General features: G+C 40.1%; 1 protein-coding gene across 1 annotated transcript; it reads left to right on the top strand.

Moving 5' to 3' along the window:
- Nucleotides 1-3200: 3200 nt before the first annotated feature.
- Rnf125 (ring finger protein 125) lies at nucleotides 3201-24224 on the top strand. The gene is made up of 6 exons (XM_090353582.1): nucleotides 3201-3582; nucleotides 15549-15702; nucleotides 18397-18491; nucleotides 19669-19759; nucleotides 21947-22054; nucleotides 23854-24224. The coding sequence occupies exons 1-6, from the start codon at nucleotides 3419-3421 to the stop codon at nucleotides 23938-23940; spliced, it is 699 nt and encodes a 232-aa protein (XP_090209708.1). The 5' UTR covers nucleotides 3201-3418; the 3' UTR covers nucleotides 23941-24224.
- The last annotated feature ends 3643 nt before the right edge of the window (nucleotides 24225-27867 follow it).

The following is a 27867-nucleotide window of genomic DNA, read 5'->3' as shown; positions in this document are numbered from 1 at the left end:
GCCTCCCTTCTCTCTATATCCCTCTTTGTGTTTCCTTTTGTTGTAATAAAGATTTAACCTAGGACCATGTACATACTAAGCAAGTGACCTACCATTCCAGACAAGCCCCAAAGCTTACCTTTGCCCACTTGTAAAATGGGTATACAATATTTATATCCATTTTATCATATGGATATATACATATTTTTTTTTCCAGTCCTAGGGCTTGAACAGGGCCTGGCCACTGACTTTGAGCTTCTTTTTGCTCAAGGCTAGCACTCTACACTTGAAGCACAGCTCACTTCCAACTTTTTTTTCCTGTTTATATGGTATTGAGGAATTGAATCCAGGGCTTCATGCATGCTAGGCAAGTAATCTTCCACTATGTCACACTCTCAGCCCTTATAGGGATTTTTGTTTGTTTGTTTGTTTTTCTTTTGTTTCTGTTTTTTTAATTAAAGATTTTATTAACATTGATTTTACAGCATATTTCAAATGTCACGTTAAACATATATTTAAGAGGGGAATCTCTCTATATAATCACTGGCACATAGATTTTAGAACATAATTAAGCTGAGTGTTTGTATGTCATAGATACATATTAATATATATAAGAAAACATTATGTTGGGCCGGGGGTTTGACCTACTGGTAGAGTGCCTGCCTAATATGCATGGAGACTCGGGTTCGATTCCTTGGTACCACATATATAGAAAAAAGCCAGAAGTGGTGCTGAGGCTCAAGTGGTAGAGCTCTAGCCTTGAGAAAGTCCAAAGACAGTGCTCACACCATGAGCTCAAGCCCAGGACTGGCAAAAAAAAAGAAAAAGAAAAAGAAAACATTATGTCTATAGTATGTCTATAAAATATATAGACCATCATAGATTTTTATGTCTATGTAATTATGTTTATATCTCTAAGACCATGTCCTTATAGGGATTTTTAAAAAAATAATATAAATGTGTGTGTGTGTGTGTTTCTAGGATTGGGCCCACCACTTGGTATGTACTAAGCACATGTTCTACTAGTGAGTTACATCCCCAGCCTTTGCTATATTTCAAATGATGTATCTTGTGCCTTAAAAAAAAAGAAAAAAAAAAAAGACTTCCAGTTGTGTTCCTGTGGTTCATGCCATGCCTGTAATCCTAGCTACTCAGAAGGCTCAGATTTAAGGATGGAGGTTTGAAAGCAGATGAGACTTGGAAGCCTGAGAGATTTTTATCTTCAACTAATCAACAAAAAACCTGAAGTGGAGTTGTGGCTTAAGTAGTAGAGCAAAATAAACTGGAGGGCAGTACCCAAGCTCTGAATTCAAACCTCAGGACCAACGAAAACAAACTTTCTTTCTTCCTTCCTTCCTTTCTTCCTTCCTTTCTTCTTTTCTTTCTTTCTTTCTTTCTTTCTTTCTTTCTTTCTTTCTTTGTTTCTTTCTTTCTTTCTTCTCTCTGTTTCTTTTTTCTATCTCCCACCTCTTCCCCTTCCCCCACCCTTTCTGTCATGGGCTTAAACTCAGGATCTAAGCATTATCTGATCCTTCAGCTTTTTGCTCAAGGCTAGGGCTCTATCCCTTAGATCCATGACCCTACTTCAGCTTTTCTGGTGGTTAATAAAAGATAAGAGTCTCTTGGGCTTTCTTACCTGGCTGGCTTCAAGCTACAATCCTCAGATCTCAGCCTCCTGAGCAGGATTACAAGCATTGTCACGGAATGGCACAATGCCTTTTCTTTCCTTTCTTTTTTTTTTTTTTTCCAGCTTGAACTCAGGGCCTGGGCACTATCCTAGGACAATTTTTGTTCAAGGCTTGTACTCTGCCACTTGAGCCACAATGCCACTTCTGGCTTTTTCTGTGTTTGTGGTTCCTGGGAATCAAATCCAGTGCTTCACGCATGCTGGGCGAGCACACTACCACTAGGCCACACTCCCAACCCAAGACTTTGATTTCTTTAAGAGATGTGACTTCTTTATATCTTTCATCTCTACCCCAGTGATCTCTGTGTCCTTTTCTCCTGCCTCATTCCTGCTCCCAGTACTTATCAAGTTTCTCTTAAACCTCCATTCTGCTCTAACATCTTCATCCAAAAAGCCTTTTCTGACCTCTTTTCCTCATTCTCACTTCCTGTTTCTATCTTCTTCATGGTTCATATCTGAAATGACCCCATCTATCTTTGTCCAATACTTTCATTTTGTCATTAAGAGTAAAGATTGAGCCAGTGACTCATGCTTATAAACCTTCTTACTTAAGAGATGAGTTCTGAGGATTGTGGTTCCAAGCCAGCCTGGGCAGAGAAGTCCATAAGACTCTTATTTCTTAATTAATCACCCAAAAAGCTAGAAGCAAAGTTGTGGCTCAAGTGGTATAGATCTATCCCTGAGTTCAAGTCCCAGGATTGGCACAAAAAAAGAAGGAAGGAAGGAAGGGCAGGAGACAAACGTATGAACTTCATAAGATTGTTAGGTATTATATGTGTTGTTGTATTCTACATGGTTGCATGTAGACTCATCGTATATGTGAGATGTTGAATATGTATTACTCCTTACTTCTCCATGTGATTATACAATTAACTCAAACTTTTTGATTTTTATGTGTGTGGCAGTACTGGGGTTTGAATTCAGGCCTTTAAATAAACTTTGTGATTCTGTGAGAACTAAGTTTGTTTGCACATTGAAAGCTGTTTTCACCAGACCAAGTCTGGCCCTAATTAAACCTTCCTTAAATGCAGAGATCAGCATTACAATAGTTGATCCAGTTTACAAGTAAGCAGGCAGAGTAGGGAAGAATGCACAAACAGAGAAAAATCCAAAGAAACCTGAATTTCTGTCCTGGGGATTTGAATTTGGATCCCGCAAAACATTCTCCACCACAGTCTACCTTTCCACTAGTGGAGTTATCTAGGTAAATAATGAAGTGTCTCAGAAGGCACACAGCCCATCACAGGCTGGTTCTTGTTCTGACTAGTGCCTGGAGGCTTGATAAGGATCTCTGCCCAACCCGGAGGTGTTATCTAATACCAATAAAGCACTGGCCACTTTGCTCAACTTGTGACAGTGGAGAGGGAGGCCGGGTGAGCGGGTCTGGAAGATTCCCAGGGCCCAGCAGGAGAGGTTTCGGGTTTCATTCCTCCCGGGACTTCAAATCCTGCAGCCGGCCGCGTGCTCCGCGCAGCCTCCCCCTCCGCCCCACCGGCGCGTGCCAACCCCGAAGCGCCCCGGCCCCAGAGTTTCAAACCTTGGGCGGCGCACTGGGCCTGCCTCCACCGCGGTTGGGCGCAGCGGCGGCGGCGAAGGAGGCTGCTTGCTAGGCTGCACTCGCTGAACGAGCTAGGTAGGCGACGGATCCGCAGCTGGGCCTGGACTTCCTTCCTCCAATCGCTGGGACAAAGCCACCACGGGCAGCCGGCCTTTGAGCCCTGGGCAGCTGCCCCCGGAGCTAGCGGAGCAGCCATGGGCTCCCTGCTGAGCAGCGACAGCGGTAAATCCGCGCCTTCCTCTGCCGCCCCCCGGAACCTGGAGCGCCGGAGGGACCCCGAGCTACCCATCACATCTTTCGATTGCTCCGTATGCTTGGAGGTGTTGCACCAGCCTGTCCGCACCCGCTGTGGCCACGTGTAAGTGTCAAGGCAACTGTGCACTTGTGCGCCTGCAATTTAGGAGGGTGGCGACCCGGGAGCCCTGGGGTGTGCGTGCTGTACTGGGAGGAATCCACCAGCCCGAGCTTTAGCAAACTGCTGCGAGGGCGAACCTTCCGGAACCCCGGAAGGTTCTGCTGTATTTGGGAGAGGCCAGCAGCCTCCTGAGGTCCCCTCACGTGCCAAGCTCCAGAGATGGAGAACCCAGGACGCCCACTACGAGGAGAGTGGGCTCCATGGACGCCCTGAGCCCGCTGGGCTGGGCTGAATGGGCTGCGCTTCCTTCTCCCTGAGGAACCCGGGAGGGTTTTGTTTAGCTGGGGCGGTGCACAAGTCCCAGGACTCTTTCCCCCCACCCCGCCCCTGCCCCCCTCCCAGGCTGGTTTTGAACAATTAGGATCTGTGCAAACTGTCCTTACACTCGCACCCCACCTCTGCCTCCCGCTTCCTCAAATCACCAAGTCCAAGTGGAATGTCTTGTAGTGACTTTCTGTCGGGGCCTTAGAATCCAACAACTCGTTAGGGTGGGGCATTGAGCTGCACCGGAACACCTAGTCAGTAAACGCAGCCCTGTAAAACCCAGCCACAAAGTGACAGGAGGTGGCATTCTACCTGGAATACAGATGAAAATAACTTTCTGCAAAACCATGTACTCCTGCATTAAAGTCTGCTGTCAGCACAAAGCAATGGCTGGTTTCTAAGAGGGATTTAAGAAGCAAGTTCCCTATATAAAATTGGCAGATTCTCCTGGTGTGTGAATGACTGGGTAGGGGGAGGTGAGTCTGAATTTGTGGTCACTGTTTACTTGTGTGTGTGTGTGTGTGTGTGTGTGTGTGTGTGTGTGTGTATCTCTTCCACCTCCCAAGCACTCATGCATAGATCAGGAGCTTAGCCCATTTAATGTCAAGGCAGGATAGTGGACTAACTTGCTTGCAGGTGCATATAATCAATGCAAATGCACAAAATGCTTTCAAAAGGGTTTAGGTGGTAGCTTTGGACTTGAGAAACAGTTTTCATCACTAGCCATGAGTGAGCTGGGATGAAAAATGTACTGCTCACATGATGTTTAAATCAAGAATGTTAGGGGCATTGTTTTGTGGGATTATTTTCAGGCCCTGGGTTTTTGTTGTTTTGTTTCATTTTCCAGCTTTGTATTTTAAACTCCAGTCTAAATGTATCCCCTTTGTTGTATGGTCCTGCTATCTCAATGTAGCTCACTGACTTAATATCCAAAGGGCAGGAGAGCAGGGGTGCAGTCTTGTAACAGGATAAGATGTATTGATTAGTTAAGAAGTAATCATAATGACAGTCACATTTAAGCTTTGTTGTTTTATAGTGCTGGGGACCAAACTTAAAATGTTGCTCATATCAGGCAAGCCCTCTATTATTGAGTTTCATCTCCAGCTTTTTAGGTTTAATCTTTCACTAGTATTAAACTTTTTTTTTTTTTTTTTGCCAGTCCTGGGCTTGAGCTCAGGGCCTGAGCACTGTCCTTGGACTTTCCTCAAGGCTAGTGTTCTACCCTGACCCACCACACCATTTCTGGCTTTTTCTATGTATGTGGTACTGAGGAATCGAACCCAGGTCTTCGTGCATGCTAGGCAGGCACTCTACCACTAGGCCAAACTCCCAGCCCCAGTACTAAACTTTTTAAACTTGTACCAAAAATGAACAGTCTTGAATATTCCTTCAAAAGAACTAGAATGAGCAGCTTTGCTGTTGTAATCCTCTTCTGGAATTGTTTTCCAAGCCTGAATTTGGGATGTTATAATTTATTGTTTATAGTCTTGCTTCTACTAAAGGATAATATAAATTTGCAAAAGATTAAATGTTTTTGTTTAATCTTCCTGCACTGTTAGAGTAGATGGGAAACTAGTCACTGGAAAAATAGTCATAAAATAACATAACAAAAGCTGGACAAACTGTCTTCCCTCTTTGTTTTGACAAACCTGTGTCCATTGTTCTGGCCCTGGGCAGAATTTCCATATTCCTCCTTTGGCAAACCTACTTGGGCCACTTCCACTTTATAAATGTTATCCAGAGTCTCTTTCACTAGAGATGGTAAGTGTTGCTAACACTAATTGTATGTTCTAAATGAATTACTTTTCCCCTAGAACTTAAAAGGAATGTTAAGCAATGAGAAGAGAATCTCTATTTTAGATTTGAATTAGGTTGTTTATAAACTTATTTCAAAAGAAACGAGCCTAATAACGACAATATCTTAATAACAATAATACCCTGAATGAATATGTACATAACAATTTATCAATTGTGTTGTGGTGGTAGAAACTGAATATTACAGAGAGTTGGATTTGAAATTCAATAGTGAAGCTAGCCAGCTGAGTGTCCAAGTTGCTTAATTTTTTTGACCCTCAGATTTTTGTAAAAATGAAATTTTAGGAAGTGGCAATGTGGCTTAAGTAGCAGAGGGCTAGCCTTGAGTTGAAGAGCTCAGGGACAGCGCCCAGGCCCAGAGTTCAAGCCCCATGAACAATCCAAAAAAAATTTTTATAAACATCTGTGTGTGTGTGTGTGTGTGTGTGTGTGTGTGTGTGTGTGTATCCATGAGCACTTGTGGCTGACCTTGCACTTAGAATCCTTGTATCTCAGCTTCCCGAGGTTACAGGTGATGCTACAGAGAATATAGATGTGTATCACCATGCCAGATTTTATATATATATATATGTACGTTTTTTTCCCCCCAAGGGCTCTGTTCCTGAGCCTCTTGTGCTCAAAGCTAGTGCTCTACCATTTGAGCCACAACACGACTTCAGAGTTTTTCTGAGTAGTTTATTGAAGATAAGAGTTTCATAGCTCTTTCTGCCTTGGTTGGCTTTGAACCACAGTCCTCAGATATCAGCTTCCTGAGTAGCTAGGATTACCAGCACTCTACTCTAATTTAAGAATTTAAGGGACTGTGAGTTTGGCCTAGTGGTAGAGTGCTTGCCTAGCATGCACAAAGACCCGGGTTCGATTCCTTGGTACCACATACACAGGAAAAGCCAGAAGTGGTGCTATGGCTCAAGTGGTAGAGTGCTGGTGGCCTTGAGAAAGCCCAAAGACAGTGATGAGTCCCTGAGTTCAAGCCTCAGGATTGGCAATAAAAAAAATATGTAAAAGAAGCATATATCTATAGCTCAGTGGCAGAGTATTTGCAACATGCATCAAGACCCTGGATCTAATCCCTATGCCAGGAAAAAAATTTAAATTATAGGAAGGAAAAAGCCTCGAAATTCATTTTCTATTTCCTGTAATCATTTCACAAACAAAACACTCATGAACACTTATGATGTATTATTTCTTTTTGTAGGTTGTGAGTCTGGCCTGGGCACTGTCCCTGAACTCTTTCAAGCTCATGGCTAGTGCTCTACCACTTCCAGGTTTCTGGTGGTTAGTTAGAGATAAGAGTCTCACTGACTTTTCTACCCAGACAGTGATGCTCAGATCTCACTTTGCCTCCTGAATAGCTAGGCAGGAACTACTGGGTACCTCACTGTCATTTAGCTTTTTCCATCAAGGCCAGTGCTCTGTCATTTAAGCCATGGCTCCACTTCTAGCTTTTTGATGGTTAATTACAGATAAGAGTCTCAAAGACTTTATTGTACCAGCTTGGCTTCAGGCTGACTTCCAACCACTATTCTCAGCTCTCAGCCTCCTGAGTAGTTAGGATCAAGACCTGAGTGAGCCATGATATCCAGCTAATCTATAACATTTCTAAAATGTCTCAAATAGCCTTAATCTTTGTTTAGATCTTTTATCTCCAGTGGAATCTTTAGAAGTTTCATTTTAATTTCTGATATACTCATATTACTTCTAGTTTCAAAAATAGATTTGGGAAAAAATTCTATTTTCTTTTTTTTAATATTTTTATTGTAATTAATAAAAGGGTTACATGATATTTGCCAGATAAAAGGTGCATTAATTCACATACATTGTTGATACCCTTTCACATGTTTTGGTACCCATTACCCTCCCCCCTAAAATTCTATTTTCTTATTTTCTCTTGAGAACTGGGTCCAGAGGAGACAGATAAACAGACAGATTCATAGTTCTTTGAATTGAACTAAAAAAGAAAGCTTACAATTAGAAGGAATGGTAAACAGAATTTGTTGTCAGATTAGATAGGAGAAGTCCCAGACAACTTGACTGGTTTCTTTTTGAGCCTGTTCAGTCTGAGGCTTGAGCTCATGACTTTGGGACTGTTCCTGAGCAGAATGCTCAAGAGGCATTCTACCACTTTGTGTAACACCTCCATTTCCAGCTTTTTAGTAGTCCATTGGTCTCATGGACTTACCTACCAGGGCTTCTTTCTAAGCACTGTCCTCAGGTCTCCTGACTAATTAGGATTTCATGCATGAGCCACAATGACAAGCCAACTTCAGGGTTTTAAAGATGATGGAGACAGAGTTTGGCTGTGGAGGAAGTTAATGAACTCAAGAATGACTTTGTTAAATACAACCGTAAACTGATGAGGAGATACACAAATGGAACTTCCCCAAAACTCTGGTTTGGGGAAGTGGCCAGAGGCAAAAGGAATTACTACTAGGGCCTAAAGTTTGAGAATGGACCTAAGCGCCACAACTCCTAAGAGAACAAAAAAGACAGCTCCTCTATGTCATAGGATGTGCCTAATTATCCATAAATGAAACTGTTAAAGGTAATTTTAAAGTTCTTTCAGGTAAGTGGATTAAATGTAACATTTGTGGTCAAGTAGGTGCAGTAAATCCTATCTCAAATTGTTGGTTATCTAAGCAGAGTCTGACAGGCTTCCTGATGAGTAGTAAAAGGATCCAGAAATATGCATCACCCTCCTTCCCCCCTTATTCTCCCCCCTCTCTCCTCTCCCACTCTCCCTCTCTTTCTGTCTCCCACACCTTTCTTCAGCCTGGTATTGAACCCAGAGTCTCTATCCAGCATTCTGAACAAACACTTTACTACTAAGCCATATTTCCAGTCCCAGTGCTCTCATTTTTTTTTTCTTTACTAGTTCCGGGGCTTGAAGTCAGGGCCTGGGCACTGTCCTTGGGCTTTCTCAAGACTAGCATTCTACCACTTGAGCCACAGCACCACTTCTGGCTTTTTCTGAGGAATTAAACCCAGGGCTATGTGCATGTTAGACCAGCACTCTACCACTAGGCTATGCTCCCAGCCCTAGTGCTTATATGTGTAAAATCTCAATGATTTCTTTTTTAGTCTAGGATTGAATCTTTCTTTTTCTATCATAAATGCTTCTCACCTTACCAGACTTATCTACAATCAGAGAAAAAACAACTTTGTGTGTGTGTGTGTATGTGTGTGTGTGTGTGTATTCCTACCCCCATCTCCATGTATTCTTGGGCCTGCTCAAATAAATTGATAAGCTAGCAAGATAAAAGGCACACTGATTCATTACATGCTCAGGTGCATTATAGGAGAATGACTACCCAGTTATTGAATACGATTTAGAAAATTAGACACTTTTTCTGTATGGGAGAGAAGTAGGACCTGTAAACACTTTTAGAGAGGTAGCTTTTACAGAAGATGAATGGAGCTGAAAAGAATAAATAATCTGGTTCAAAGTAGGTCTCGACTCTGACCTGGTGTCAACTCTACTTCTTTCCTATGAGAGAATCTATAGATTCAATTAGAAAGGAGCTGCATTGGAAGGAAAAGGGTTTGGAGGCTTAGATAGCAGTCAGACAGACTAGTTCCAAGATTGTTTCTGTAGTTCAAGATACTCAGCATGTCTGAATACTATACCATTGGGTCTTGCTTTCTGTGTTTCAGCTATATTTACTTAGCCACATGTATATATGTGGATGTGCCTATATAAAAAGAGGGAGAAAGGAAGGGAGGGTTTAAAGAATTCATTTATATTAATCACATCTATAGAATACCTTCACAGCAACATCTAAATGTTTAGCTAAATAACTGCATAATGGTCAGGTTAATAATAAGGCTAATTGATATACACCCCTTGCCCCATCCAGAGTGGGGTTAGAACCTCAAAGCCTTGACACTTGCTAGGCAAGCACTCTACAGCTTAAGCCTTATTCTCAGCCCTCTTTGCCTTAGTTATTTTATTTTTTTGTTTTTGTCAGTCCTGGGCGTAGGCTTAGGCTTAGGGTTTGAGCACTTGGACTTTCTCAAGGCTAGAGCTCTACCACTTTAGCCACAGCACCACTTCTGGCTTTTTTCTATCTACATGGTACTGAGGAATTGAACCAGGGTCTTCGTGAATGCTAGACAAGTACTCTACCACTAAGCCAAACTCTCAGCCCTTAATTATTTTTAAAATAGGATCCTGAGGACTTTTTGTAGTTCTCTGAACTGTGAACTCTGAAGTTAGGCTTATAGATTGTGAGCTACTACCCTTATTCTATTACATCTATTAGGTGAGGGGGGTGTGTGTATTGTGTGTGTGTGTGTGTGTGTGTGTGTGTGTGTGTGTGTGTGCGTGAGAGAGAGGAGAGAGAGGGCGGGGAAATGTGTACTGGGTTTGAACTCTTGAAGTCAGCCTAGCTCTCTCTTGGCTTAAGGCTGGCACTCTACCACTCTCATTCACTCTCTGAACTTTTTGATAACAATTTTAAGACTGAGCACCATAGTCATGTAAAAATGAACCCTTTTACAGCTAATTTGATGCCAACAGAAAATGAGGGTAGAAAAAAAGCTGAGTAAAGGGAAGTGGGTGGAAACAAGATGACTGAGTGGGTGAGTGGGAGTGGGAAATGGGGACAAAAACCTGAAAAAAGGGGCATCAATATGTGAGAAGTAATGCACTTACTACCTAGCAAATGTAACTGTAAACCCTCTATACATTACCCAGACAATAAAAAATAAAATTAAAGAAAAAAAGCTAGGTGCCAGTGACTCAATATCTGTAATCCTAGCTACTCAGGAGGCTGAGATCTGAGGATGATGAATCAAAGCCAACCCAGGCATGAAAATCCATGAAACGCCTTCCTCCAATTAAGCACCAAAAAACCAGAAGTAGGGCTGTTGCTTGACCCGAGGAAGGGGAGAAGGAGGGGGGGGGGGGGAGAGAGAGAGAGAGAGAGAGAGAGAGAGAGAGAGAGAGAGAGAGAGAGAGAGAGAGAGAGAGAGAGAGAGAGAGTTGTAGTGGAATATTTTAGCTTACCCTCTTGCCTCTGAGTAACAATATCACTCCACTTTTTCGATTTCCCATTTGCATGCTGAACACAGGATCTCAAATTTTAATTTATATTGATGAGCGTAGGTGTGTACACAGAGGTACCTTTGCCTTGAGAACAAAGGTGGTTTCTACCATACTGTTGTCAACAAACTCTTCCCAAACTCCATTTGGAGAAATGGCACTGAATACTTGTTTTCTCTTTCTAGCTCTAGGCCCCAGGGATTGCCGTTCTTTTTAAAATCCATTTAAGATTTAGTTTTACCTTAGAGGATTAGATAGGTAAAGTCTACCCAGTGTTTTCAGTTACCTTTCCCTGCTTCCTTTCAGTATTTTTCTGGATTCTTCATTGAAGGGGATTTGGGGCTGATTACTTAAGGGAAAAAAAAAATAAACAAAAAAGCGTTCATAAAATAACAAATAAGAGTGAGATAATTAAGTTTCCAGCTGGTTTCAGAGTTCTTTGAGTCTTTGTGTAGTTCCTGATTGATTTCCTCATGGAGAGCTGTAAACTCAACAGGGCCAAGGCAAGTGATGTGAAGAGGAAAGAGTTCTTACCCCAAAGGCCAAAGCCCCCAACCCCTGTGGTTTCCCCAGAACCAGGTTCCAGAGTTGTAGAAACTTGGTAACACTTGCTTTTGCAAGCAAGGCCAGAAAATTGGATTTGTGTGTGAAATTGGATTTTAAGGTAATGGGACTGCATTTAAGAGGTTTTGAAAACACTGAACCAGCTTTTTAAAAATGCAATTGACTTCGATCCATTCCCCACTTTTATCTTTCAACCAAGTTTTCTTTCTGACCTCATCTTTTCTGATTCATCATTTCCCACATGGAAGAGGTGGGAGCAGAACGGACAAAGGAAACCCTTATCTCTTTAGGTTTGTGACTATTTTTTTGTAGTCAGAAAGACATCAGAGCTCAGCACTGATGGCTCATGCCTGGTAATCATAGCTTCTCAGAAGGCTGAGGTCTGAGGACTGTGGTTTGAAGACAGCCCACGCAGTAAATTCTCCAAGACTTTTATCTTCAATTAAACAATAAAAAGCTGGAGGTGGAGCTCTGCCTCAAGTGATAGAGTGCCATCTTGAGCGAACAATCAGAAGGCCCAGTGTCCAGCTCCTGAGTTCAAGTCTCAGTAGTGGCACCAAAACCACTCAAATACATGAAGAAAAAGCTCTCCCCCTCCCACATCCCCGGCAAACAAAACCAAACCAGAAAAATGTCATGCTCTTTACTAATGGAGTCTCTGATCCCCCCGTCCACCAAATCCTCCTATAGGCAAATCATCAGAGCTCATGGACTTGTTGACCATTTACTGAGTAGCTAATACGTTCCTGAGGCTGTACAAGAGGGAGGCAGATTTCTAAATGCTTTTGTACTGTATGTTTTTTATGATCTTTTTCACTTTTTACTGACATGTTGTCATTCGAGGATTTTCATTTTGTTTTTCAGCTTTCCTGGAGTGATGTAATATAATCCATACCATATATAATAGGCTGAATTGTGAAGGTTGTGTATAGACCTAGAACCACCACCACTACCACAAACAAGACCTAGAACATCTAGTTTCTTTAAGAAAAATTTCCACTTATCCTTTGCAGTCAATGTATGTCCCCACTGCAAATCCCTAGCAAACCCATTTGTGCCTTTTATCCAGCTGTGGAATCATGCATTCAGGAGTCCTTTGTATTTGACTTAGTTTGGTATGATGGGGTATGTATTTTATCTCATCAGACAGGTTTGCAGTCCTTTTGCCTGTTTATTTATCCTTCCCAACTACTTTTTGCAGGTTCAAGGCACTATTCTGTCTTGAACCAACTCTTATATATTTGTACATCTACAATATGTGCTTGGCATGGAACTGAGTGACCAAAATAATATAAATCAAATCAAGTCAATCACCTGCTTAAAACTTTCCTGCCTTCCCATTGCTCTTTGACTTGGCCCTTGTTCAGTTATCTTTTGTTTTAGACAGGATCTTACTAAACAGCTCAGTCTGGCCTCGAACTTATGATCGTCCTTTTGTAGCTTCCTAAGTGCTATGATTACAAGCCAGATGCCACCATGCCCAGTCCCCCTTGACAGGGGACTCCTTTGTCTCCCTCATTCTGTTTGTTCTGTCTACAATTTTACTCTTTTTGAAGGATTTATGATTTATTGGTCTATTTCTTTACCTGCTCATTACCTCTTTTCCCTTTCTAGATCTATGTGAGAGTCCAAATTCTTAGAGCCACAATTTTTGCTGGCATGTCAAAAGCTGTCGGGAAAAATTAAATTGCTATGGAAAAGTTTGCTTTTGCCCAGTGCTAGTGGCTCACGCCTGTGATCTAAACTAGTCAGGGGCCTGAAATCCAGAGGATTGTGATTCCAAGTCAGTTCAGACAGAAAAGTCCAAAATTAACCAGCAAGAAAAGCAGTGCTGGAGGCATGGTAAAATCATTGAGCTATTGTGATGCCCAGTATTCAAACCCTAGTACTAGAAAAAGAAATGCCTGGATCAGTAGTAGGGAGCTTATTTAGCAAGTTTGAAGCTCTGAGTTCAAACTTCCACTTCTGAGTTCCTTCCTCCACAAAGTTTGCCTTTGAATGAATGCTTACAGATAGATTTGGGGAAGATTTGTACAGATTGAGGAGCTATCTCCTAAGTCTAAGTCCTCATCATAATCATGGAATAACTCCCTTACTAAAAATAAAAAGAAATTCAATTTTTTTTTGTGGGTCTTGGGGCTTGAAACTCAGCCTGGGCGCTGTCACTGAACTCTTCGGCTCAAGGCTATCATCCTACCCTTGGGCCTGGGTGCTGTCCCTGAGCTCTTCAGCTCAAGGCTACCACCCTACCCTTGAGCCAACCCCCACTTCCCATTTTCTAGAAGTTAATTGGAGATGTGTCTCTCAGGTCCTTTTGTGACTGGGCTGGCTTTGAAGTTGATCCTCAGATCTCAGCCTCCTTGAGTAGCTAGGATTACAGGTGTGAGCCACCATGCCTGGCTACAAATTCAATTTTAAAAAGTTTTAGATTGCCACGTGTTGGTGGCTCATGCCTGTAATCCTGGGTACTCAGGAGGCTGAAATGTGAGAATTATGGTTCCAAACCAGTCCAGGCAGGAAAGATTTTGAAACGCTTTTCTCCAATTATGCACCAAAAATCTGGAAGTAGAGCTGTGCTCAAGTGGTAGAGAATTAACATTCAGGGACAGAGCCCAGGACCTGAGTTCAAGCCCTGGAACTGGCACAAAAGAAAAGTTTAAAGTTTTCTGTCTTTAGTATCTCTGTGCTTTGTGTATTAACAGTTGTGTAATCTAAAAATTTACACATTATGTATCTTAAAAGGTTTTTTTTTCTCTTGGGCTGGGAAATGTGGCTTAGTAGTAGAGTGCTTGCCTGGCATGCTTAAAGCTCTGGGTTCCATTCCTCAGTACCACATAAACAGAAAAAGCCAGAAGTGATGCTGTGGCTCAAGTGGTAAAGTGCTAGCCTTGAACATAAGAAGCTCAGGGACAGTGGTTCAAGCCCCCAAGACTGGCAAAAAAAAATGTATATTTAAAAATTATATGATGTACACTTTTGCTGTCCCTTGGTTATCTCATATTGTTACACTATCTCACTTTGTTACCTTATATATCGGATATATTTGTATTTGGTTATTTGAAATTGAATAGGGAACGGGGGAAAGCAAGATGAGGGGTGGGGGGGGAGGGAAATGGGGACCAAGACATGTGAAAGGGTATCAATGTATGGGAATTAATGCACCATCTATCTGGCAAATATCATGTAACCCTTCTATTAATTACAATAAAAAATATATGAAAAAAATTATATGATGTAATCTTTTCCTCACAGTGAGTTTGGAATCCTTAAAAGAATTAGTATTTTCTTCTCAAATCATATTCCAGTTATGAGGGGCTGGGGGCTGTTCTGGGGCTTGAGCTCTGAGCCTGGTGCTGTCCCTCATGTTTTTTACTCAAGGTTGATGCTCTATCACTTCTAAAATTCATATTTTAGCATTATATAGGATAAACTCCGTTGCGTCTGCTTTGTTTCACTTATGTTTCTGAAATTCGTCCAGTTACATGTACTGCAAGCTTGTTCTTTTTGATGCAGTGTAGTATCCTATTGTATAAATATGGTTTCTATATACTCAGAATTAGTAAACTCAGTCTCTTCCAAATCCATTGGCCATGTTGTGCTTTCTCTCTACTTGCTAATCTCCCTTTATTGAAATGAGTATAGCTAGCTGACTAATCTACAAAATTTGCAGCCCAATTCTCCCATAATGCAACAGCATCTATGTAATGCTCACTTGAGTTTTCAGGCCACTGTTGTACTCAATTATAGAAGTTGGAGGTTGATGAGGAGGTAATAGTGAGAAACTGAATTTGGAGCAAATAGGCAATGGGTAGGTACCAGTACCAGCTACCCCAGGGCTTGAAACTAGTATTCATTTCCTGCTTAGATTAGCATAAAACTTGCATAAGCTGTGTGATAAAGGAAGACACTTACTTGATAAAACCAAAATGACATCTGCTTGCTCCTTAATAAATAAACAAATAAGTCAGGTCAGAAACAAAGGGAGTATGCTTAGAATGCTACAGTTTCAGGGGGAGGATTCTAAGTGGTAGAATCAACATACATACCACACATACTCTCACTTATAAATACATGCAAGTGCCTTTGTTGATTTCAAAGAAGTCTTACTGGGTAGTATCTTTTTCTCTCTCTCTCTCTCCCCCCCCCCCCAAACATACACATACACACAGTGGTGGCTCCTCTATGTTTCAAGGAAAGTGATGTGCTCTTGATTTGTTTGAGGTAGATTCTGCCGTTCCTGTATCGCTACCAGTCTAAAGAGTAATAAGTGGACCTGTCCATATTGCCGGGCGTATCTTCCTTCAGAAGGAGTTCCAGCAACTGATGTAGTTAAAAGAATGAAGTCAGAGTACCAGAATTGTGCCGAATGTGACACCTTGGTATGTAACTGCTCATGGTCATGGTTACCAGCTCAGGTTTTTCAGAAAAATTATTTCATGTACATTTTCTAAATGTTTTCTCCCAGACTCGTTATTTCTGTTTCTACAATTTCAAATGTGTAGGATGCAAACAACAGGCCTCTGAACTACGAAGACATATTTCTCAAACAATTGCTTTTCAAACAATTGATTCATTGACTATTTCCACTTCCTATTATTTCCACTACTGCCCTGGCTCCTTGCTCCTGGTATGTCATTGCAGCTCATAAATGAGGAAGGTTAGGGGCCGGGAGTTTGGCCTAGTGTTAGGGTGGTTGCTTAGCATGCATGAAGATCCGGGTTCAATTCCTTGGTTCCACATACATAGAAAAAAAAAGCTGGAAGTGGTGCTGAGGCTCAACTGGTAGAGCTCTGGCCTTGAGAAAGTCCAAGACAGTGCTCAGACCCTAAGCGTAAGCCCAGGACTGGCACACAAAAAAAATTGAGGAAGGTTATTATCAGATCCTGGGATAGATTTCCACCTATATGATTCTGAATTTAGAATTTATTCACTTCCTCCTTGTAATTTCCCATCTTTGGCATTATGCAAAGTTAAAGATTTAATCATAGATGCAATAATAAGCCATAGAAAGTGTACATTTTACAGTGCCAAAATTGGGTTAAGTCTAAATTATAGCCCTTTTATAGTTTTTGTTAGTACCCTGTATTTTTCTTTATGCCACTTACTGCTATTTTGTGGGATTGGAGTTAGTGTCAGTTATTCTCATTCAATTTGAGTCCATGAGGGTAACAGGATGTTTGTTTTATTGATATCTGTGTACCCTGTTGCTCAAGTGGTAGCGTGCTATAGCGCCTTGAGCTGAAGAGCTGAAGGACACATCCAGGCCCAGAGTTCAAGCCCCACAACTGAACAAAAAAAAAAGTTATCTTTAGGTAGTTGTGCAAAGGAGTTACTATTTTAAAAAGCAATTTTTAAGTATAATAAGGTCTAAGTTATTAATGTAAGCTTTTGCTTGCCTTTTTTAACTAAGGGAAAAATAATGTTCAATTTACAATGTTGGTGTGACAGTAAATATTTAAAAGTGGCTTTTAGCATGTGATCTGGAATACTCTATAAATGCTAAAAATGAATAGCTCTGCACAATCTTAACAATTGTTTATTATTGCTTATTTTTGTCCTAAAGTAAAATTTAACATTATTCAATTCCTTATCCCACATTTATAAAAAAATTATTCTTGACAGATGACCAGATGACTTTTTTTTTTATGTCTTCTTCAAACTCCTTACATTCAACATCTGAGTTATAAATTTATCTGAGTCAAATTTATCTTGAGAACTTGGTCTCTTTCCTTTTGTGCTTTTCTTCAGTTCAGGAATACTGGTTATTTCTCAATCATAGTTTTAGACCATATTATCCGGGCCAGATGCCACTCCATTCAGCCTGTACTTAAATATTACAATTCTTACATCAAGTGATTTCCTTTTCTTAATAGCTTTCAATACACAGTCCTCAGGTTTCTGATTTTTCTGAAGTATGCTAATCTTTGTTGAACAACAAAAAGAGAAAAAAATTTCCAGTTTCTTGTTTGTTTTTTGTTTTTGCCCAAACTGGCCTTCAGTTCTCACTTCTCCTGCCTTAAGCTTCTGAGGGCTGAGATTACAAGTGTTCAATTTCATACCTACATTAGAAAGAAATTTTTATTGGCAGAAGTAGTAAGGAAAAACATAAAAAGAAAGATGGTGATGGTTGTAAATGTATCTACTTACTACAATACCTAGATCAATCCTGGATTGTTTTTGGTGAATATTTGTAAAACCAGGGTTTTGTTTTTACTTTCCTAGTAGTTAATTTTTGCCTTCTTGTTAAACAATTATAAGTTTCCTTGACGTGGTAGATTTCTTGTTTGAGGTTGCACTTCCGTAGCTTGGGCAAAACGAAACAGTGGTTGGGCCAGCACACCACAGCTGTACAAAGCTTCCTCTAGCACCAGATCTTATCAGAGTTCCTAATGAAACATTTAGTAGAGTCTGTGTTATGTTCACAACAGATCCTTCATGGTTTAGGACCTCTGAATGTATTTCTGGAAGAACAAGGGCTTTTTATTCTGCATTGATAAAAATGGACTTGCAAGAGCTGTCTTTTATGTTTGCTCTTAATAGGGCCATTAAGTATACTGTGTATTGTGAATTCATGTGATAGATACCATTGGGTATGTTATAAAAACATGGTATTTATGTCTTTGCCAAAGACAAGGGATTTCCTTTCATTTTACTATGCATACTTCTGAAATTCACACAATTTTTTTACTTTAATTTTTTATTTCCATCTTTTCTTCCATCATAAGCTCTTCTTTTTCCTCCTCCTCGCTTTTTTCTCTTTACCTGATTTTCTTTCTCTTCCATTTTACCAATGCCTAATTACAAAATGGCATGTGAAATAATTTTTGTTATACATCCTTTTACTCAAAAAAGATATACATTTTCACCAAGAAATGTGTTTTTCAGAAAACCTATATTTAGAAACAGCATTTGGGCTTATAAGTATTAGGAAACTTAATGCCTTTACTTTGTGATACTGCCTCATGAATGCATCCATTTAATCATCTGACCCAGGGTGACTTGAAAGTTATAAAGCTGGATCACATAAAGCCCCCTTTTAACTGGGAGTTTATTTTGAATTTGTCTTTATGTAGGTTTGTCTCAGTGAAATGAGGGCACACATAAGGACATGTGAGAAATACATCGATAAGTATGGACCACTACAAGAACTTTCAGAGACAGCAACAAGGTTTGTTTTAATACAGTGTAATACAATGCTAAATTTGGGGTGTTCATAAAGAAATTATTGGGCTGGAAGCTTGAGCTTTATTTAAAATTAAGGAAGTATTTATGTAGGTGTAGGCTCTTAACTTTAATAGCCAGGTACTAGTGATTATTTGATAATAGTAATTATTTCCTAAGACTTTTCTTGCTTGTACTAGTGGTTCATACATATTAATCCAATCTGTTCTGGAGTCTGAGATTTGAGGATCATAGTTCAAAACCATCCTGGACTGAAACATCCTTGAACTTTTATCTCCAACTAATTATTAAAACAAACAAACAAAAACAAACAAACCATGGCCAGGAGGGAGTTTGGCCTAGTGGTAGAGTGCATGCATACATTCATTCACAGGCATACATACAGTCACAGGCGCGCGCACGCGTGCGCACACACACACACACACACACACACTCCACAAATTTCCTTTCTTTCCACTTCAAAATCTTCATGGGGGATCCAGCCACATTGGAGACATTGGGGCAACTTCCTCAGGCAAATTTGTAGTATTAAGGAAGATCCAAAAACAGAATGCAGAACTGTTACATTTCTGCTAGTGTTTTCTGACTCATAGATTGCTGAAGTAGGTAGTGATTAAAGGGTTTATTCATCTTTAGTCTCCTATCGCCTCTTCTCAGTTCTCCAGCTTACTCCTTTTACGCTTGTTTCATTCACTTGGGAGGGTAGGAAGTGGCGAATCAGTCTATGTTCTAACTGGAAGGGGAAGCCAAGGATGGAGTCATGATTGCTTTGCCAGGTTCTGTGATGCACTAAATCATCCAAAGGGAATAAGATGCTTCAAATATTCTCTGCTCTGTCCTCTGGGGATAAACATTTACATTTCTCATAGGGAAAACTGCAGGCACAGCATGGTTATAAGGACAGGAAAATAGATCAAAGCAGAAGAACCAGGATTAAAGCTGAGCATGGTGATTCACACCTGAAATGCTAGCACTCAGGAGGCTGAGACAGGAGAATTGTGAATATCAGGCCATCCTTTACTAGGTAGCAAGACTTGAAAAGGAGGAAGGGAGGGAGAGAGGGAGAAAAAACTAGGTCCACCTACTTCTTTTCATCTCCTGGTTAAGTAACTACTTAGCTGCTGTTGATTTGCATAATGTTTATAATTCTATGCAATTTTCAGATGTGTGTGTCCATTTTGTCAGAGAGAATTGGATGAAGACACCTTGCTGGATCATTGTATTACTCATCACAGATCAGAAAGGAGACCTGTGGTAAAATTTATTACTCTGTGTATGTGTGTGTTGCTGAGACTGGAACACAGGGCCCTACCTATGACAAGCAAGAAGTCTCTCAGACTTTCTATAAGAGATTGCATCTTTTTTTTTTTTTTTGAGATCCTACTTATCTGAAGTTTGATAATCCCTTCTAATTGCATAACCACTGTATTCCATCTGAAAAAGATGGAAGATAAAGCAGGCTAGGCATGGAAGATTTTTCTTTAAAGATTTTATTAACATTGATTTTTACAACATATTTCAAATGTCATGTTTAACAAACAAGTATTCAAGAAGGGAACCTATACACAATCACTGGCATGTAGATTTTAGAACATAGTTAAAATTAAGCTGAGAGTTTGTATGTCAAAGATACATATTAGCCTATGTATAAAACATTATGTCTATAGAGTATATAGACCATCAGAGATTTTATGTCTATGTAGTTATATGTTTATATCTCCAAGACCATGTTCATAACCTTGGGTACCCAAATATTGTTCTTGTACTGTTTGGATTGAATATTCACATATTAACGATACCATGCATCTGTTGTTCCTTTGGTCTTGACTTATTTCACTCAACATGATTGACTCTAGTTTCATCCACTTCCCAGCGAATGCCATTATTTTATCTTGTCTGTCGGCTATGTAGAATTCCATTGTGTGTGTGTGTGTTATATATATATATATATAATATATATATATTATATATCACATTTTTTGTATCCATTCATCTGTAGTAGGGCTTGTTTGCATCACTTGCTATTGTGAATGGTGCAGAGATGAACATGGCTGAGCAGGTGTCCTTATCATATCCTGGGTTATGATGCTCAGGGTAGATTAGGCATGGTAGATTAAGCTTTTCATCCCAGCTACTCTGGAAGTAGAGATCAGGGTCTGAGATTCAAGGTCAACCTGGCCAGAAAGTTAACAAGACTCGAATTCAACAAATAAAATAAGTATGCTGCATCACAGCTGTGATCACAACTACATAGAAAACATAGCCTGGACCTTCATGTGCCATAGATCCAAAAAGTACCATTGCTGAAAAATAAAGCAGCATGGGCTGGAGGGTGGGTATGGCTCAAGTAGTAGAGTACTTGCCTTGTAAGTACGAGACTGTAAGTCCAAGCCCTAATACTGCCTACTGCCCCACCAAATAAATAAAGCCAGCATCATTTGAATTGTATATTTCTAATATAAGTATTGTCACCTGGGAGCACTTGGGAGAGATAACTGGGATATTGGGAAATTGGTTATAATTAGAGTATCAGTGAATATTTAGGTAACTCGGGTAATAACCAATTTGTCTGTCTACCATTGTTTTCCTCCTTTCTGATATTATTCTCTTCTCTCTCTGGCCATATCGCTCACATAAGGAAACAAAAATGAGTTCTGTGAGTGGTCTAGACTTCAGAGTCCATTGTTTCTCATTGTGGCTTTCTGATAGGTGTCTGCTTATCCATTCAGTTAAATTTTATGTGCACCACAGACTGAAGTCTCACTAGCCCTCTATGTCAGATGGTAAACAGGAACTCCTTTCCTGGAAAACCTAGGTTTGCATTATCTCTGTTCTCTGCTGGGTTTCACTGAGCTCCTCCGTGGTAGAGACAAGGGTGCTGTTATGTCCACATGCCTGGCTCTTAGCCTTCAGATTAGGATGAGATCCTTATTGCTAAGGTAACTGTCCCAGAATTTGCAGGTCTCAGTCTTCAATCCTGATCTCCACTTTGCAAGGAGTTGGGATTATAGGTGTAGAATCATCATGTAACCAACATTTTTTTTTTTTTGCCAGTCCCAAGGCTTGAACTCAGGGACTGGGTGCTGTCTTTGGGCTTTCTCAAGACTATAGCTCTACAACTTGAGCCACAACACTTTCTGGCTTTTTCTATGTATGTGATAATGAGGAATCGAACCCCGGTCTTTGCGCAAGCTAGGCAAGCACTCTACCCCAGGCCAAACTCCTGGCTTAAACAACATTTTGACATGAGAACAGATTAGTGTATATGCAAATAGATGAGAACTGTATATGAAGAAATAAGTGCATTTACAACACACTGAGTTATAGCCAATGGAGTCATGAAACTAAATTTCACTTCGGATGGTTACTTATATTTTTAAGATTCGCCAGAAATAATCATTAAAATGTTTTAATGAATTCTTGGTCCTGTTTCTTTTCTAGTTTTGTCCACTTTGCCGTTTAATACCTAATGACAGCCGAAGCAGCTTCCATGGCAGTTTAATAAGACATTTGCAAGTTAGTCACACACTGTTTTATGACGATTTCATAGTAAGTATATTTTCTTCCCGTCACATTGTGTTTTTGTGCTGTGTTACCTTTGTAATCCAAGTGCATAAAATATGGTAAATATGTATAAAAAAACAAAATTTTAATCACCTGTAATAGGTAGATTAGTTAATATAGTCAATGTCAATATATTTAATATCTAGCATAAATAACCAATTCATGGTTGATCTGATGTAAGGAGCTTGGCAAGCATGCTGGAAGCTTTTGTTTTACTCTCTACTACTGAAGAAAAACAGATGGAAGAAAATTTATATAAAATATAGGTAGTTTAATATTTATGAATGTATTTCCTGTTATCAGAAATGGTAATAGGACACCCAAAATGAACATAGTCTTTGTTCTATATGTTGCCATGTGAGATAATTCAATAATCTCAAAGTTTTTTTCAGTAAGAGTATTAATTAATATAGGGAGATAAATGTCTAGTCTGAATAAACTTTTACCTAAATGCAAGCATGCTTTCTGGTCTGCCCCTTGTGACTGCCTAGATTAGACTCAAGTACTTTGGATTCTGACTTATTTTTAAGTAATAACTCTTGTCAGAGCTATGAATTTAACCTCTAAACTTCAGTTTGTTCATTTGTTGAGTGGGGACTAAAAACATCTCTTTGTGTAGAATAAATGTGAGAATGTATGTAAAGTAATTTATGTGCCCGGTTAAGGCATAGACTAAAGTCAGGTTGGACCTGGGGTGGGAGTAGGGTGATGTTATGAGGACCATTTGAAGAACTGAATAAGGTACGTGACAGAGGCCACATTCTCTAATGCATCCCTCTCATGGTGTCTTTTCTGGCCCCTAATATGCACAAAGGCCCAGCAGCCTGGTTCTGGTCCATGTGTTCTTACTGGTCAATGAAAATGGGCTTTTTTTTTTTTTTTTTTTTTTTTTATCTTAGCTGGCTAAGACAATCTAGAAGCTAGGTTTTACTCCATACCTATTCCAGCTATTCTGTTCAGATAAACCTTAAGTTCTTAAAGACAGAGACAGAATGTGATGCCTAGCTAGTTAGGATGATAACTGATGAAAATACTCCCGAGTACTTAAACATAGTCTTGGGCCAGGGGTTTGACCTAGTGGTATAATGTTCGCCTAGCATGCACAAAGCCCTGGGTTCAATTCTTTGGTACCACATACACAGAAAAAGCCAGAAGTGGTGCTGTGGCTCAAGTGGCAGGGCACTTGCCTTGAGCAAAAAATGTCCAAGGGCAGTCCCCAAGCCCTGAGTTTAAGCCCCAGGACTAGCACAAAAACAAACAACAACACAAACCATAGTCTTAGGTATGGATACAAGCTTAAAATAGTTTTACCTTTAAATTTTGGTGGCCTGAGTTACCTTTGTACGAAGATAAACATGTGAAGTATATTGTCTAATTTTTTCTGCAGCGACTTCTATAGGGTTATCTTTGTTTTGAAATTCCTAAAGCTAGGGGCCGGGAGTTTGGCCTAGTGGTTAAAGTGCTTGCCTAGCATGCATGAAGACCCGGGTTGGATTCCTCGGTACCACATACATAGAAAAAAGCCAGAAGTGGTGCTGAGGCTCAAGTGGTAGAGTGCTAGCCTTGAGAAAGTCCAAGGACAGTGCTCAGGCCCTGAGCTCAAGCCCAGGACTGGCAAAAAAAAAAAAAAAAAAAAAAAAAAAGAAATTCCTAAAGCTCCAGGGCTAACAATTAATTGCTGAGGTAGTTGCATGAGCCAGCAGCACTCAGGTTACATTTCAATTTCTGAAAACCTATGTGTTTCTGAAATGGTATGTACTTCTAATTTTTTTTCTTTGTTGCAGGATTTTGATATAATTGAGGAAGCTCTTATCCGAAGAGTCTTAGATCGGTCACTTTTTGAATACGTGAATCAATCCAACGCCACATAATTTTATTAATAGGAAGAGGAAAAGGGATGGTTCATTTAAATGCTGCTTAAACAACTGGGGAATTGTTTATGGAGGTAAATTGTCAATGTTTGGTGGAGAACAATTTGTTAGTGCTTGCTGTCATATTGTGTTAAAAAACTGCATTAATTTTGATGGTTCAGATCTGTGCATATGTTCTTGAGTTTCCTAAACATGCAACAAGAAATAATCTCTATCAGGCATTACTACATGGGAGAAGGTAGGTGGGGGCAGTTTCCATTTGCAAATAAAGTGGCACCATCTAATGAATGTTCTGTATCAATAACTACAATCATGGTTGGGCAAGGTAACATCTTTTGTTCTGTCTAAAAAGAGAAGAACAGAACAAACTGAAGAATGAAAGAAATTGGAAGTCTGCTTCAATGCTCATGTTCTCATTAATCCCTAGTAGAATAACATGAATTATCTGTTGGAAATAGGAAAGCAAAAAATTTGAAGTCAATGAAGTCACATTTCAACCAAGAAAATTTTGTCAAAAATGTGTGTACTTAACTCTTTGACCTTTTTTCACTGCGCACACACGAGCTGTTAGTATTTTTGAATATTTGTAGCTTATTGTTTAGAAATATTTTCATACTGTAGGCAATTTCTTAGAAATCATCCATCGATAGTTACAGTAAAAGTACTCATGTCCATAATTCTAGTGGAAACCTTAAGAGCTTTATTTTTAACTATTTAAAAATATATAAAATAAAACACAAATACTGAAAAATACAAAATTTATAGCTTAAGGAATTATTTCAAGAAAATCTAGAATTCTGAATTAGAATCATAGAATTTTGCTAGTCACCCTATTTGTCTCTGATCACAATTATAACCCCACAGAAGAAAGCTCTGTGCTGATTTCAACAATAATCACTTTCTTATATTTATTTTATAATTTAGTGGTTATTTCCATTTTTTAATCTTTTTATTCTTTTTTTGTGGGTCATGGGGCTTGAACTGTGGGCCTAGACGATGTCCCTGAGCTCTTCAGCTCAAGGTTACCACCCTAGCCCTTGAACCAGGCCCCACTACCCCTTTTCTAGTGATTAATTGGAAATAAGAGTCTCATGGGCTGAGACTCAACTGTGATCTTCAGATCTCAGCCTCCTGAGTAGCTAGGATTACAATTGTGAGCCACCACGCCTAGCTGCCATTTGAATTTGTTTTATTAGATGTGATTTGTTTTTTTTTGCCAGTCCTGGGGCTTGAACTCAGGGTCTGGGCACTGTCCTTGAGCTTTCCTCAAGGATAGTGCTCTACCACATAGGCCACAGCACCACTTCCAGTTTTTCTATGTATGTGTTACCAAGGAATCGAATCTGGATCTTTGTGCATGCTAGGCAAGCACTCTACCACTAGGTCAATCTCTTAGCCCCTAGCTGTGATTTATTTGTTTGTTTGTTTGCCAGTTGTGGGGCTTGAACTCAGGGCCTGAGCACTGTCCTTGGAGTTTTCTCAAGGCAAGAGCTCTACCACTTGAGCCACAACACAATTCCCAGCTTTTTCTATGTGTGTGGTACAGAGGAATCAAACCCCGGTGCAAGCTAGGCAAGCCCTCTACCACTAGGCCCCTAGATGTGATTTTTTAAAAAACTATTTTGTCAGTCATGAGGCTTGAACTCAAGGCATGGGTGCTGTCCCTTTAACTCCTTTACTCAAGCTTTGAGCCACAGTGCCACTTCCAGTTTTCTGCAGGTCTCATGGACTTTCCTGCCTGGGCTGATTTTCAGCCACAATCCTCAGATCTCAGCCTCCTGTATAGCTAGGAGTACAGGCATGAACCACCAGTGCCTGGCTAGATGTGTATTTTGTATGAAGGCATGGTTCAATGGTAAAACCTTTGCTTTACGTGTACAAGGCCCTGGGTCCAATCCTTAGTGCCCTAAAACCAACCAACTAATCAATGAATCAACAATCCAATCTAAGACTACCTCCCCTCCCCCCCCGCCCCCCCAGTCTGTTTCTATGTCTCTCTTGCAGTGCTGCAGATGGAGATTGAAAGCAGCATGCTAAGCAAATATTCTATCAATTTGTATTTTACTGGTAGTGCACCTGTAGCACAATTCAGATAATCAGATACTCAGATAGTGGTCCATGGGTTTTGAGACTGGAGCAGACCCAAGTTTGGACCTTTGGCAAGAATATGGGTCAAGAAACTTACTTTGATCTCATTTAATATCCAGCCCCTTATTTTTGTGATGCTAGCTAAAGTTAGTACTCAGTACTATCTGGGTGAGATTATTTGTTTCATTTAAATCATCATCATTATTCTTGTTATTGTCGGTCTTGGGATTTGAACCTGGAGTTTGGATGCTGCCTTTGAGTTTTTGTGCTCAAGGCTAGCACTCCACCACTTGAGCCACAGTTCCACTTCCAGCTTTCTGGTGGTTAATTGAAGATAAGAGTCTCATGGACATTCCTACCCAAGGTGGTTTCAAACCATGATCCTCAGAAGTTGGCCTTCTGAGTAGGTAGGATTACAGATGTTAGCCACCAGACCCCAGCTCTGGTTACAATATTTAAAAGAATTATAGCCTGGCACAGTGGCTCATGCCTGTAATCTTAGCTACTCAGGAGTCTGAGATCTGAAGATCACAGTTCAAAGCTGGCCCAGCCAGGACACTAAAGGCCTGGGCATTAAAGACCATGAGACTCTTAGAAAACCGGAAGTAGCCCTATGGGTCAAGGGGTAGGGCTGTAGCCTTGATCTGAAGAGCTTAGGGACAACACTCAGGCCCAGGGTTAGGGCAGTAGCCTTGAGCTGAAGAGCTCAGGAACAGCGCCCGGGCCGAGTCCAAGCCCCATGACCAATTAAAAAAAATATTATAAAGGTGATGTACAGAGCAGTTATATTACATAGTTCAGGTAATGAGTACATTTCTTTTGAGACAATGGCACTCCTCTCCAAGTAACAATATCTTTTGCACGATGCTTCCTCATTTGGTTAACTCACTCTGACAGTAAAACTAAATACTGTATTTTCTTCCTTTATTTACCAGAATTCAGAATAAGCTGTCTCTGGCAACGTTGAGAGATCATTTTTTAAAAAAAGTATGGTGGAGTGGTGCAGTTAAACAGATTTGATTGGCTTCAATATTACTTTCTTGAAACTCACATTGTCTAATCTATAACATCATAGATTGACTCTGAGATCTCATCATGTTGACTCTGAGATCTTTTGCCACTGTAATGGGTTTCTTGCTATCTCATGTAACAAGGTACCCAGACATAATTTGTATTTCTTGCTCTAGATGTGGAATCAGCCATTTCTGTAAGACACCTGGGTTCTTTCTGTGAGGAACACAATTTAAAACTCTCATAGAACAGGCTCCCAAAACGCTGTCTGCTACTAAGTTGATCATAATTTTGAGGAAAGAGCTAGGAAATATATATTTTTTGAGATACAACACTTTATGGGTTTTCTTTAAAACTTACAAATAAATTAGGTACTATAGGCTTTACTTAACTTCATACTACTCTATTTTTTAAATTTTTTTGGTTGTTCGTGGAGCTTGAACTTGGGCCTGGGTACTGTTCCTGAGCTCTTCAGTTCAAGGTTACCGCCTTACCCCTTGAGCCACAGCACCATTTCTGGTTTTCTAGTGGTTAATCGGAGTCTCATTGTCGTTAGTGCCTAGGCTGGCTTAGAACCGTGATCCTTAGCTCTCAGCCTCCTGAGTAGCTTGGATTATCACTACTCTGTTCTTTACAGAAAAAAAGTTCATTTTCAAGGTCATGATAGAGTTAAATGATTACTTCCTTTATTTATGTTAGACAGGAAACTCACAGAATAATGATAGTAATACAATTATAACCAATAGCCAACATTTTTTTAAAATATGTTTTTCCTATTTTATTTTTTTAAATAGCTGTACTATATTAATCATGTCTGGAACATACTCT

This window comes from Megascapheus bottae, chromosome 19 (assembly GCF_031878675.1).
Source record: "Megascapheus bottae isolate mThoBot1 chromosome 19, mThoBot2.hap1, whole genome shotgun sequence".
NCBI lineage: Eukaryota > Metazoa > Chordata > Mammalia > Rodentia > Geomyidae > Megascapheus > Megascapheus bottae.
This window is presented reverse-complemented; position numbering and strand designations above follow the sequence as displayed.